Source organism: Berghia stephanieae, chromosome 1 (assembly GCF_034508935.2).
Source record: "Berghia stephanieae isolate SIO BIC M18660-M18661 chromosome 1, UCSD_Bste_1.3, whole genome shotgun sequence".
NCBI classification, from domain to species: Eukaryota; Metazoa; Mollusca; class Gastropoda; order Nudibranchia; family Aeolidiidae; genus Berghia; species Berghia stephanieae.
The window spans coordinates 41302393-41317392 of record NC_088360.1 but is presented as its reverse complement, the minus strand read 5'-3'; the positions used below and the strand labels follow the sequence as shown (position 1 = coordinate 41317392).

General features: G+C 35.5%; 2 protein-coding genes across 19 annotated transcripts in view; one reads left to right on the top strand and one right to left on the bottom strand.

The window, feature by feature from the left end:
* The window catches only part of LOC144974676 (SCO-spondin-like), a 116924-nt gene that overhangs the window by 18224 nt on the left and 83700 nt on the right, over positions 1-15000 (top strand). For all 18 annotated transcript variants that reach the window (XM_078917917.1, XM_078917925.1, XM_078917800.1 and 15 more), the window contains exons 5-7: positions 10322-10457; positions 13293-13472; positions 14063-14230. In XM_078917917.1, the coding sequence (XP_078774043.1) occupies positions 10322-10457; positions 13293-13472; positions 14063-14230 (484 nt within the window). The remainder of the gene's footprint in view (positions 1-10321; positions 10458-13292; positions 13473-14062; positions 14231-15000) is intronic.
* LOC144963469 (uncharacterized) lies at positions 1522-4885 on the bottom strand. The gene is made up of 3 exons (XM_078897550.1): positions 4667-4885; positions 3080-3197; positions 1522-1670 (listed from the first exon to the last, which is right to left on the bottom strand). The coding sequence occupies exons 1-3, from the start codon at positions 4781-4783 to the stop codon at positions 1522-1524; spliced, it is 384 nt and encodes a 127-aa protein (XP_078753676.1). The 5' UTR covers positions 4784-4885.

Genomic DNA, 15000 nt, shown 5'->3' with positions numbered 1-15000 from the left:
TGAATGAATCCGTCCTCAGTTTCCTAACTTTTTTATGTCGAATTGACCTTATTGCACAAGTTCTCTCTTTTCTCCCTTAATTTTTTTTCCTTACCGACCATATTCATGATTTTGTCCACAAATGCTAAACCTATCTATCCCACATAAAACAAGAATTTTTATACTCAAACTCACGAGAAATAAGTATATAATATAATAGACATATATTTTTGTGTCGCTTAACAAGCTTTATAAAACAAAGATTTTTCATAAAATTTTGTTATGTACAAAAAAAAAAAAAAGAAGAAAATCCGATGAAGAAAAATGTTCATTGTATCCTAACACATGTGAAGATTTTCATGTAGTTGGTAAGGAGAGGGTATTAAACCTATTATAGACTGGGGTTTTACAAAGATAATGGTAATAACAGTGAAATGCATGCCTTCCCTCAACTCGGGGTTCCTGGATCCAAAAAATCATTGTTGTCAGAGTCGCGTCACCATTCTTTATTTATTCTCGTTGAAAAAGGCTTACCTTGATCTTAATAACGAACCTATCCTATTACTAGATGGAGAACATTGGACGCAACGCGGAACATAGAATATATGAATATTAATATCGATCTGAAAAAGGATTTATAAAATGTTTGCTTGCTCAATCCGCCTCAAATTTCAAGGGAAAGGCAATGTTGCTGCATGAAGCTCGGAGAAATAAATAACAGTAGGAAAGAATATGGAAGCTTAAATTAAAATTAAATGTAGGTTACACGAAGCCTATTCCAGCGTGAGTCTGTGAGTGTGTGTTTGTGTGTGTGTATGTGTGTGTGTGTGTGTGTGTGGTTTTGCACTTTTTGTTTCATCTATGTCTGTTTGCGTATATTATGTATATGCTGTAACCAAATGAAAAATTGCCTTCATGGACAATAAAAATATTATTATTATTATTATTATTATTATTATTATTATTATTATTATTATTATTATTATTATTATTATTATTATTATTTTATTATTATTATTATTATTTATTATTATTATTATTATTATTATATATTATTATTATTATTATTATTATTATTATTATTTTAATTATTAATTAATTATAATAATAATGATAACAATAATTAATAATAATAATGATAATTGTAATGATTATGATGATGATGATATAATAATAATAATAATAATAATAATAATAATAATAATAATAATAATAATAATAATAATAATAATTTAATAATAATAATAATAATAATAATAATAAAAATAAAATAAAAATATAAATAATAATAATAATAATAATAATAATAATAATAATAATAATAATAATAATAATAATAATAATAATAATAATAATAATAATAATAATAAAACGATGACAGATGTTATGGTCGTTTGGGGTTTCCCCTTTATTAACAAAACACGATGAATAAAACACTGAAGACGAATAAGAGATGTGCGAATGGCGTTGTTAAGGTGAATGCAGAATTTATTTCTTCTACATGATAGACAATTTAAAGATGCTCTGCACTGAAAATTAATATTATACGTACGGGCAGTGATGTGAGAATCCAAGGACGTGTAACTCTCTTGCTATTGATTTCCTGTGATTGGAGTAATCTTGGATGTATTTCACGGCGACATTTTCCGAAGTAGGGATAAATGTAGCTTGAAAGACAATACTTACATCCCCTATGAATGGAAATAAAACTGTTTATATTGGATCTTTGATATAATTTTTAGATAAAACGAATTCATATTTGGATAATTATACAACCCCATTCAAACAATATGATAAATACAATATCGTTTCGGTCACATCAACAGGAATATGGCGTAAAATCTCTTCTTAATGATAACTGGTACGCGGACTTCTGAAAAATGAATATTGTGTGAGCGACAGACACAAATCTTTTTCTTCCTTTTCAGAGCAGGGAACATATGCCATTTAAACAAAGAATATTAAGATAGCAGATAGATTGATAAATAGATAGCTGATGGTATAGATAGATAGACAGACACTCGCCTTTATATTATCTCTGCATATACCCACTTAATTTGCATAAACCCCTTAAAGAAACAACATATACATGAATATATAATCATTCTAAAGATATCAATGAGCTATGGAACAACAAATGTATAGAAACATTAATGCTGGTTAGTAAACAGTGAAAATAAAAGTGAAACAAATACAGAAATCTATAGAGCTTCTTTGTATATAATATTCGATGCATAGATAGAAGAGTAGAGTTCTTGGATATGCTGTAATTGCAATCAGTAGTAAATTTCATTGCATCAACATATCATGTTGTGCTTTAAACATTGAATATGTATTTGTGTATTGTGATTCAGTAGGCATAACGTCCGCTGTGTCCCCACATCCTCGATTCCAGTTTATTAATGGAGTCGTATATATTAGGGAATGCGTAAAATCTATTTTTTAAAATGTATAATATGGCCATAGTCAAATCGACCTAAATCGCAAAAATCTCGAAGTCTCGCATTAGAAAGATAAAAGTTTGAACTGACTAAATTTTATAGCTGATAATAGTGTGCTTTACATTTTAATCACAAACATACACAGGCACACAGAGGAATTCTTACAGGTAGATAGATAAATTGATGGATGGAAGGGTAGATGAATTAATGGATAAATTAACTACTAATGAATTTTAATTTTTCTATTTTAAAAACTAATCAATTTCTTTATCAATTTAGCTTATTTTAACATGTTTACTTATTCATTTATCTATTTGTTATAAAAAGCATATTTTTAAATAAAATTACTATTCTTGTTTTGACCTGGATCATTTAATTGAACTTGAAAAGCAATGATGACACATGTTTACAACATGATATCGGTTGCCACTCACAAAATTATATTCCAAGACGTTCAACGATAGGTTTTATTTGCGTGCAGTTGACTATGTTAACCCATGTCGTTATTAACCAGATGACTGTCGTACTCTGAAAAAACTTGTATTAAAAAATTTGGCTAAAAATTAATCCTTCAAATATCAATAGATTTAAATGAGTCTCATTTTGGCAAAAACTTTCAAACCCGGGACTTGGTTAACTTTATATTTTTGAATACTTACCCGATCCCAAAATGTTCCGAATAATGAAAAAGTCTCCCACATCAACAGTGGTATGTAGTGGAATGTAGGTCGTGTAGTTCTTCGCGTAGGTTTCGTAACTCAGTTCTTTTAAGACTGACTGTTTATAAGAGACAGGAAATATCGTTACAATGAAAGAGAGGACAGTTTATAATAATTCGTGCTTGGTGGAACTGATATTAGTAATCTATTGCTTAATGTATCTGTCTCTACGATCCTTAATGTATTTATTGTGGGATCATTTTGGAACTATTATTTGATCTAACAAACTATAAGTGATAGTTCAAAGAGTGGCTTTCGAAATAGCTTGAAATCTCAGCATTTCTGTATCTGTATCTGTATGGTTGGCGCTGAAGAAACCAATGGTCTGGTTGTATTTCAGCGGCGTCCTCATTGGGCGCGGGCCCATGTCAGTCGGGCCTTGAAATCGTTTAGGTGTCGTGCCATGATGACCAGTTCATTCAGCCCATTCCACTCCGAGATAGTTCTAATGAAGAAAGAATTTCTGTAGTTTTGTGTTCTTGTCTGTGGGATTTTGAAGCAGTTCGAATTGTTTGTCGCGTATCTGTCAATGGGGTTTTCGGTTATGTGGTTGGCGAAAGGGAGTGCTCGGATTTTTCTTTTGTTTGGTCGTGGCGTGAAAAAGGAGTCTGCCTTTATTGATGGTATTTGATCTGTTATCTTGAACATGAATGACAGACGGGTTTCTTTTCTTCTTTGTTGGAGGTTGATGAGATTTCTTTCTTCTAACATTTTTGTCATGCATCCTGGGGTTCTGCTCTTATAGTTCCCAGTTATGAACCGGGCGCCTTGTCTCTGGACTCTCTCAAGTTTTTGAATATCCTCTTTCAGGTAGGGGTCCCAGGCAACTGCTCCGTATTCCAATTGTGATCTCACAAGTGCGAGGTAGGCGTTTTGTTTGCATGACGTTGGGGCGTGGCTAAGATTTCGGCGGAGAAACGCGAGGGTGCAGCTTGCCTTTTGGGTTATTTTGTTAATGTGTTTCCCCCATTTCAAGTCCTTTGAGAAGGTGATGCCAAGGTATGGGTTATCGTCGAAAGTTTCAGGACGGTGTTGTTTAACTTGTAGGTCTCATTGTACGTTTTAGCTGTGTTGAGGATGTAGAATTTGTTTGCGTTAAATTTCATTCCCCAATCATTAGCCCACTGTTCGAGACTATTCAGGTCCTCTTGTAGCAATTTTTGATCATTTGCAGATTTATTCTTCAAATTTTGAAATACTAATGTTTATATTTCTATTCACGTTTTAGAGTAGTGTGCCTTCAAAGTCAGCTTAATTTTTGGGGCCCAGTTCATATCAAATTGCAATTTAAAAATATTACAAGACTTTTATTACAAATGAACTCTTTAAGAAATTTGTTTAATTCATAGAAAACAATTTTAACTTATTTGCCTGATCTGAAAAAGCCAACTTGCTAAGAGCTCAGTGTTGTAATCGAAATAATGTCAAACCCATACAAAATATTGTCCATGGTAACAATGTTAAATCAAGCCCATAATTGCGTTCGGGTATTGGAACTGCTTATGTTAATGAATGTGTCTACCTTACCTCATTTGCTGTTGATCGTGTAAGTGCAAGGTGCTGTAATGCGCTCCCTTTTTTATTGGGTTTTCTTTTACCCCGTCTTTTACAACAACATAAACACAACACTTTCATTTTTTTCATTGCCACTGATATTTACTAAAATTTCTCTTTTTGATTGATATTACAAAAACGTCAGAATTTGAACACGGTTTGTTTTTCGTCCATATAAATTGTTGATCTCAAACTTCCAGACGGACATTATACAATAATATTTAGTTCCTTTCAATTGATTGATACGATACGGTGCGTTCAATAAGAAAATATAATAATACAAGCACAGCTGTCCGTTCAATGAACGTGATGATAAGTCGATCAACTTAAAATATATGAATCAACTGTTGAATATCATTTGAATTCAATTAGACAATACATTTTTGACTTATGGAGCTATTTCCCAATGTTAAGAACAGAATATAGTTCAAATAAATTTTAAGAAATTGATTGGATTCAAAACATTGAGAGAAACCACTAACTGGTATCGATTTAAGCAATGCAAGTACTTCCATCTCATACTTGCTAACCGGAAGGTTGATACACAACCCAGGTGCTAAAAATGATGGCGTCTGTATTCGATGACGAAACAAATTTGATATTTCGATAAAGTCATCCCGACCTCTAATCAAGCTCATAATACACGCAAACCATCTTCATGTCAATTGTAAATACTATTCTAAATTTGGTGACGATTGGTCTAGTGGTATCGGAGCCTTAGTATACCAAAAAAATCCAATTTGAATAAAATACAATTTTAGTTTGACCGACCTCGGGAATTACCGACGTGAACATATATGCAGGTCTGTCATCCAAACGCTCTTATGGGCTAAGTTAACATTGTTGTAATGGACAATATTTTGCGTCATTTCTTTGAGATTTTAATTACAACAATGAGCCCATAATAAATTGGGTTGTCAGACCTGCAAAAAAGTGCACGTCGGGAAATACCTATGTTAACCCGAGAGCCGAAATATCAAGTCTACGCGGGCCTCCTAGAAGTCATTGAGTCATCCATCTTGGTAAAAATGTTTTAAATTTTAACACCTTATTCTCATATCTATCTAGACGTCTATCGAGATATCTAATATACTTTTGAGAATACAAAATGGTAAAATTGAATAGATTATAACACGGTAAATTGTGTTTGCACAGCATATCATCCATACTGTGGTAGAAGAAAGGGGATATTATGAATGATGCAGAAATTAGTAGATCTATATTCTATTTTGGTAAAAACTTTGTATTTAAAAGAAGATGCAACATTTATTTACTCTTGTTCTCCCTTGTAAGTATTTTAAAACAAAACAAAAAACTTGAGCTTTTATATAGCGCAACAATGCGCAGATCGATGCTCAAACCCAGGAACTTCCGATCAGAAAGCAAGTTTCGTACCACAAGACGACATAGCATAGCCGCACTTATTAACTCCATGTCATACACCTTTTCATATCATGACCCACCGCCTAGATTCGGTGTTATGGGGAAGGGGGTTGGGGGGGGGGGAGAAACAGATTTCTATAAGTAAACTTACATTGAAACGAGGTTAAATCAAAATTTGTCACTGAAGTCGTTTGTGGAGCAACAAGCACTTTATAAAAATCTGAAAAGATATGTATGAAACAATGTCAGAAAAAGTAGGGAGAGAAAAACAAGGTAAGAAATCAATCAAAAGTTAAATATAAAAAAAAACTCGGCCTGTCTTGACTGAGCATCGAACCTCAGTCTTCCTGATTATCGTCAAATGTGATACCCATGTGAAACCAATACTCGAATATGCCAGAAAAGCCTGGGACCCTTATACTTATAAGGAACCAACACGATATAAATGATATAGTTTTGACATACTCTTGGCTCCTGGCGAAGCATAGGGCCTCAAAAGCACTCTCCCATCTTCTTCTGTCCTTGACTCAGACCTTTGCCTCACTCCACATGAGATTGGAGACTCACAAATCTTGGTGAAGGCTTTTCCTCCAAGTCTGTTTTGTGCGATCCCGATTTTCCTCTTGCCCTGCGGGTTCCATTCGAAAACCTGCTTGGTTATATTACAGGTTCCTTCCGCAGGGCATGGCCAACCCTCCGCCACTTTCTGCGCTTGACATGGACATCCATTTGTTTTTGGTTTGTTCTTGTCCAAAGGTCAGCGTTTGGCACTTTGCCAAAACATTTCATCTTGAGGATTTGTAGAAAACAGCGATTGACAAAAGTTTGTATCTTGGCTGATGTGGTCAGGGTTGTTCACCAAGTCTCTGACCCATAGAGCAGGACTGCTTTAAAATTCGTTTTTAATATTTTAACCTTGGCGTATGTGGATATGCTTGAAGCTTCCATATTGCTCTCAATATTTCAGAGGCCTGGCGCGCTTTCATGATTCTAGCAATGATGTTTTCATCAGTTCCACATGACTGACTGATTTTGCTGCCAAGGTATGTAAATTATCCGACATCTTCTATTCCTGTACCAGAGACGGTGATTTGGGATCCTTGTTTGGCAGTTATGTGCAGTAGTTTGTCTTCTCTTCAATAATCTTGAGACCAAATCGCTGAACTGTTTCTTCCAGGCTCGTGACTAATGTCTGCATGTCCTGTAGGCGGTATGAGAAGATGGCTAGGTCATCTGCAAATTCAAGGTCTTCAAGTCTTTTTATGTCCATTGAATGCTATTGTTGGAGTTGCCACATGCTGCCTTTGTCACCCAGTCCAATACCACTCTGAGAGTCGACTATTATGGATGACTTGGCAGAACTCGCCATAAAGTCGTTTGATGAGGTTTACCCTGTAGTGGACAAAGAATGCTCCAGATGCTTTCTCTATCTACGCTGTCAAATGCTTTCTCAAAGTCTATAAAGCATACACGTAGGGACCATTGCCACAATCGACTGCACAATAATAATTCTTAGAGTTGCAATTTAGTCTGTGCATGAGCGTTCTTTTCTGAAGCCTGCCTGTTTTTCTCGTAGTACTTTGTCCAGTGTGACCCTGTCAAGAATTATTCTTCAGAGCACTTTGCTTGTTATGGGCAACAAGGTGATTCTTCGCCACTTGCCACACTGGGACAGATCGCCATGCTTGAGTAATTTTACTAGCAGGCCTTTCTTCCAATCAGATGGTATTTCCTCATCGGTCCAGATAATGTTGAACAGGAGGTGGTGGAGTTGATCGACTATTGTGTTTCCTACCTCTTTCAAGGCTTCAGCAGGGATGTTGTCTGTGCCAACAGCTTTTCCATTTTTCAGACTGCCAAGTGCCCTCCGTCTTTGTGATTTCACTTGTAATGATATTGAGGGATTCTTAAGGGTTCAGGTGTGGTCTTAGTACTGAGGGTGGTCTGTTAAGCACTTCATGGATGTGTTCTTTCCATCGTTTGAGTTGCTCTTCTATTGATGTGATTAGTTTCCCATCTCTGTCTCTGACAGGTCTATTTGGTTGGGGTTTTTTTTCATCAATCTGGTGGTGGCGTAGAGGGTCTTAAAATCTCCTTTCCCTGCAGCTTCCTCTGCTTTATCATCAATTTAATTTAAGTAGGACCGTTTGTCTGCCCGCAACTCTTTCTTTCCTTCGTTGACCACTGTAGTGTATCTGGCCACTCTCATTTGCTTTTGGAATCTAGTCTTCGCATTGGTCTTTGCATTTTTCGCCCCTTTCTTTTATTCTAATTAATTTCTACCATGTCTCCACTCTGATCTATAGCTTTTTTTTGGGATGTGGTCTTCCAAGCACGTCTTCACAATTCCCTGGGATGGTCTCTTTCAGAGTTGTCCATGCTGTATCCGTTTCCTCGGGCTCATGTGTTTAAAGGAATTTAAAGCGTTTTTGGAGTAAATGTTTCTTTAGTGTGTAGTTCTTTCAGCTTGTTGATATCATATTTTACTCTAGGGTTTTGAAATTTATTTCTTGTCGATAGTTTCATCATGATCTCTGTAACAACAAGGTGATGGTCTGAGCCGATGTCTGCGCCTCGCCTTAGCTCGTACTGCTAGTAATGAGCGTCTGTACCATTGTTTCACTATGCCATGGTCTATTTGGTTTTCTGTCTGATTATCTGAAGACACCCATGTAGCTTTATGGCAACAGGTGTGTGGGAAAAGTGTGCCGCCAATGACAAGGTTGTTTGTAGTACAGAAGTCCACCAAAAGTTCTCCATTCTCATTTACCTGGCCAATTCTATGTTTTCCATTTCATGCTCTCTATCTACAATAATACCTCCAACATTTGCATTCATATCCCCCATGGGCATTAGCATATCTCTGTTTGAGATCGTATCTACCACTGAATGTCGTTGGTCATGGAAGCTGTCTTTAATTTCTTCCTCTGTTGTGTTTGGGGGGCAGAACATGTCTAGGGACACCTACTGGAAACGAGAAGAGAAACTTGCAGTAATGATACGGTCAGACACAGGTCACCATTCCAAAATAGGCTCTTAGCAGCTGTTTTGGATAAAAGGAATCCCAGTCCTGCTTCATGGTGTTCTCTAATATATTTTCCAGAATATATTAATGTTTCTCCTGTTTCCAATATTGTCTCTCCGTGGTCGTTCCTAGGGACTTTACCCATGCCCATGAGGGTGATACTGTATCTGTATACAGAAAAAGAACGTAATGACAATACCAGCACCAAATGTCTTGTCCCACATCTGAGGCACCGCTAAAAATGTCGAAATCAAAGCGTTCCGCAACATACAGACAAAGGTAATAATCTCATAAAACTTTTGATATAATTTTTTAAAAAAAAAAAGCTAAAATTCAATTCTCTATATTCATCCTATCGGAGAATTTTGTCCATGGGATCGACCAAGGAACGACTGGAATATCTCAGGCTTTAGCACGGTACCTTTCAAAGGCTGTACCCGCTGAGCCACTCTGCCCCAGTTTTTAAAAAAATAAAGGACCAAAAAAAAAAACACCCACAAAAAAAAAACAGCAAAAGAAAAACAAATAATAAAACAAAACAAAGCAAGAGGACACAAGATCATGAAGCCTACAGCATAACAGATAACATATAAAACTTCTGCTTTACGTTTGTAAAGGGCAAAAAAAAAAGCAAAACTAGAGGACACACTTTCAAGACCACCACGCCTACAACTATAACATATAACGTCTTAAACTCTCTCCTATATGCCCATTTGAAAGATTCTTACTGAAATGTCATACGGACCCAAAACACGAGTAGACTTTTTTCACTTAAATTTAAAGGCGACAAGTTGTATGAATGTACATGTTATGCATATAATTTTGTTCGACAAAACACGCCTTATAAAATAACTTTCTTTTGAATATAACAAAAGATCTTTCTTCAAATTTTGTGATTATTAAAATAAATCTGATTAAAAAACTGTTGTTTGTATCATAACGAATGTAACGATTTTCGTACAGTTGGTAATGAAAGTGTTAATGAGCTCTCCCAAGAGATCGTCAATTATGGATACCATAAAAAAGTGTTTAGGCTCAAAACTTTCCGTGTTTGGTATTTTGTTATTTTTTGGAAGCTATTATATTCCTTTTGCTTCAGTACTTTCTAAAGTCCACCGTTTCTAGCAATTTAGTATCACTTTGACTTAGCTTAGTGGTGCTACTACTATTTATAAATGCATTTTAAAAAAACAAAACATTTTTTTTGTTTTTCTTAACAGGAGGCCCTTGGTCCATGTTTTGGTGATCCTTGTTCAAGTCGGGGCAGATGTCTGGAAACTAAATCAGTGATGGGTGATTTGATAGCGCTATGCCTGTGTGAAGAAGGCTGGACTGGGACTTTGTGTAATTTGAGAGGTAAGTTTTCATCAAGAAGAATTCAGAATGCCTATGGAATCAGAGGGCTTCTTACCTTACCCTAGTTCCGTCTCCCTACAGAGCTTAAACGTCATGAAACCCATACTCAGAAAAAGTATGGAGCCGGCACTTGTATCAAAATTGAAGAGAAAAATAGGTTTGGAGAAGTGCCAGATGGAAACAGAATAAAAAGTCATGGGTCAGTGCCAAATTCAGGATCCAAATGACACGACATCCTCCGCCTGTCCGAGAGAGAGAGAGAGAGAAAGAGAGAGAGAGAGAGAGAGAGAGAGAGAGAGAGAGGAGGAGGGAGAGAGAGAGAGAGAGAGAGAGAGAGAGAGAGAGAGAGAGAGAGAGAGAGAGAGAGAGAGAGAGAGAGAGAGAGAGAGGAGCGGATAGTTTAATTTGCTCGCCCAGTATGGAGAGTTCTCGGGGTTTGTTAGCCATCTTCGTTGTGGTGCCCACAGTAGTCGAGTAGAGGGGCGCATGATTGGTACTAAGTTTGAAAATCATATTTGTGACCGCTCTCTATCCTCTTTCTCTCTCTCTCTCTCTCTCTCTCTCTCTCTCTCTCTCTTGGCCAGGCGGAGGATGCCGTGTCGAGTGGATCCTGAGTTTGGCACTGACTCCGTTACTTTTTATTCTCTGTTTTCATCTGGCACTTCTTCATACCCTATTTTTTCATCACCATAGAACGCCATTCTGCACGCTTAAGGGCCATTACCGAGCAGTCCATTATTTTTTTGCCAGTTGTTGCCTCCACATTTTCTATCCAGGACTTCCTTGGTTTGCCTCGTGTTTTTTGCCAACTACTTTTCCCTCTAGCACTGATTTTTGGATGGTGTTGTGTCTCATATTACTGATCTATTATAACTGACCTAATATAGACACGTCCGGAGACACAATAACATCAGAGAGAATAAAGCAAAACAAAAAGATATACAAGTATTACGTCTAGTGAAATATCCATTCATTGCACTGGCGCTATACAAGTGCTCACAAGCCAACACAAAAACTGATCAAGTAAGATGAGACATGCTGCAGGTAAAATGATATATTCGGGATAGAAACAACGCTGTTCACAGCAAGGTATTCATTTTACACTCGAGTATGGTGAGGAAATTTGAGGAAAGAGCCTTTTTCATAGAGCTAATTAAGGGATGTAACATAAATACAATAGGTTAATATTGACATGAAAGGTTGAGAGATTTTGCAAAGATGAGTGCCATTTAAATTGATCGATTTTTGAAGGAAGAGTTTTCTGACCAAATTGTTAAACACAGAGTCGATAATAAACTCGTTCAATGTTAAAAACTAAATTATCGTCAATTATATTATGGAATTTGGGTTATGTTTGGCATGTTTTATTGAGGAAAAGAGTTTGTCATTGTAAAAAAAGTTAAAATCTGACGTTACAGATCACTTTAACTTAAATTGAAAATCATTTCTTTATGTCTGGTTCATCCCGATATAATATCGTTCTTAGATGATTGGTCTCGCATGAGAGTCGGTACTTATCACCTCATCTCACCTCAGTATCCTAACATTGTCGTTCAAGGAGGAGATATGCGAGCGGATCCTGCGCCTATTTGGCGCCATTCATCTCTGTGTTCTGACTTGCGGATGAGAGTGGGGCTCTTCATTCTTTATGTTGTCGCTTTTGTTTTGTCGATTGCTTTTTCTTACTCCTTCCCAGTGTGCCCCGTAATATTATTGTTTTGGTCATTTAGTTGTGTCGTGTCACATGGCCAAAGCACGAGAACTTTCTAACTATTGATGATGAAAAGAGGGGGTTCTTGTAGATATGTTAATGTTCTTATTTCATTGAGCACACCGTCACACAGTCTTGTGTTTTTTTCCCAGGAAATAGCGAGGAGTTATCCCGTCCTACATGTTAAATGTTGCTGTTGAACAGGGACCCCTTGTAAAGCGCTTTGAGCACATTTAGTGGATTTTGCGCTGTATAAAGCTCAATTTAAAAAAAAATTGGTCTATAATAGGTTTATATATATATATATATATATATATATAAAGGAGAGAGAGAGAGAGAGAGAGAGAGAGAGAGAGAGAGAGAGAGAGAGAGAGAGAGAGAGAGAGAGAGAGAGAGAGAGGAAACCCAACAATCTGATTTGGAATTTCGACATTAAAGGCAGATACAGTAAAGAATTTTTCTTCTTCCCCTTCATTCTCCAATTTTGAAAAGCTTGTGCAATGTGCTCTTAATACGATCTTGCTCCGATGAAAGGGAGGAATGCTATATCCAAGAATGCGATAAAAGAGAATAGGTCCATATAAAATTTATTGAAGGAGGAGAGAGTGGAAGGATTGATTAACGTTCTTGTATATGGATACATCAGTCTTAATTTCAATGCATTAAAAACATTATTTCCCCTGTTGTATTTATCTGCAAAGGATGTCTGTTTTCATTAAGAAGTAAATTTGTTGTGATGAATATTTTATTATAAGATTTACACATTTATGTGCTTATTATATTTGTTGGATTTATTATTATTATTATTATTATTATTATTATTATTATTATTATTATTATTATTATTATTATTATTATTATTATTATTATTATATATTATTATTATTATTATTATTATTATTATTATTATTATTATTATTATTATTATTATTGTATTATTATTATTATTATTATTATTATTATTATTATTATTATTATTATTATTATTATTATTATTATTATTATTATTATTATTATTATTACGATTCTTTCATTCATCAGTGAACGTTTGAGCTCACAATTATCTAGTTCTTACCATATTTCGTTTCACAACGTGTAAAAAATTATCAAATTTTCATTTAAAGAATCAGCTCCTCAATGGTCATTATGGCAGGAATGGGGTGCTTGCTCCGTGTCATGTCATCGAGGATGGAGGGTCAGGCAGAGGTCCTGCGAGGATTTGGATACGGATACAACACTTAACCCTGTGGAGTGTTACGGTGCTGACCAAGAGTACGGCGTGTGTGAGGAAATAGAATGCCCGCGTAAGCTTACTTTTTTCACCTTAATTAAGTTTATGGATTATTTAACTCTACCCAAGAATAACTAGTATAACAAAAATTGTTATTTTGTACCCAAAACCATGTTAATGATGATTATGATTAAAATAACAATAACAATAATAATAATGATAATAATAATAATAATAATAATAATATATAATAATAATAATAATAATAATAAATAATATAATAAGTAATATAATAATAATAGTAATAATAAAAATAATGATAATAATATAATAATAATAATAATAAATAATAATAATAATAATAATAAATAATAATAATAATAATAAATAATAATAATAATAATAATAATAATAATAATAATAATAATAATAATAATAATAATAATAATAGTAAAATGAGTAACTGATCGTCAACAGCGTTGTCTCTGTCGAAAAAAAAGTGATATCGACTCACATGAGTCATGCCTCGTTCTACATGTTGATTGTTGCTGTTGGCCAGGACCCTTTGTAAAGCGCTTTGAGCACGTTTAGTGAATATTGCGCTATATAAAAGCTCAATACTTTTTTTATGTATTGTCAGAATTTGGTTTTTGTATCCTATAGGTTGGGAGGCATGGGGTGCTTGGGGCGATTGTTCCGCTGATACATCCTGTGGCCAAGGTGTTAAAGTTAGGACTCGAACTTGCGGCAATGGCGGAACAGTTGGGGTGGACAGATACTGTCTGGGGCTGACCAATGAGAGCACACCGTGCGACGGACCACCCTGTTTTGGTGAGTTATGATTTCACTTTATTACAATATTCAAACTTTTGCGTTGTCATTTTTGTTGCTTCTTCATTTTAATCGTTGTTATCATCATCATCATCATCATCATCATCATCATCATCATCATCATCATCATCATCATCATCATCATCATCATTATCATCATATTCATCATCATCACCATTATTATCATCGTCATCGTCGTCATTTTCTTTATTATCTATATCACATATTACTTTTGCCCTCATGGTAAAATGAGCGTGTGTATCTCTGTGTGTTTGTGTGCGGCTATGTGGTCTAGTGTTACGACACTCGCCTTCGGATCGGAAGGTTCTGGGTTCGAGCGGTGCATAGTTGAGTCCTTGAAAAAATTGCTCACATTGTGTAAAATGAGGACTTGGCCGTTAACGCAATTGTCACTGTACGAAAATCATCGTAATATCGCCAAACAGGCGGCATTCTCGTCCTGCATGTTAAGTGTTGCTGTTTAATAGGGACTCCTTGTAAAGCTCTTTGAGCACGCACAGTGGAAAATGCCCTATATAAAAGCCTGAGATTTTTTTTCTCGCTAATGTCCAACTTTGCAACCCCCCCTCCTCTCTCTCTCTCTCTCTCTCTCTCTCTCTCTCTCTCTCTCTCTCTCTCTCTCTCTCTCTCTTTCTCTCTCTCTCTCCCTCCCTCTTTCTCTTTCCCTTCTCTCTCTCTATCTCTCTCCCTCTCTCATTGGATTATAACTGTTTAAATCACTCTCTTTGTCCATACATTTATAGATACTA

What these genes read in the sequence shown, in the direction of transcription:
- LOC144963469 (XM_078897550.1), bottom strand. Translation starts at nt 4,783, where the DNA reads ATGAAAAAAATGAAAGTGTTGTGTTTATGTTGTTGTAAAAGACGGGGT. An exon ending in CACGATCAACAGCAAATGAG is followed by an intron (nt 3,198 to 4,666) that starts GTAAGGTAGACA and finishes TCTTATAAACAG; the next exon opens with TCAGTCTTAAAAGAACTGAG. An exon ending in TCGGAACATTTTGGGATCGG is followed by an intron (nt 1,671 to 3,079) that starts GTAAGTATTCAA and finishes TTCCATTCATAG; the next exon opens with GGGATGTAAGTATTGTCTTT.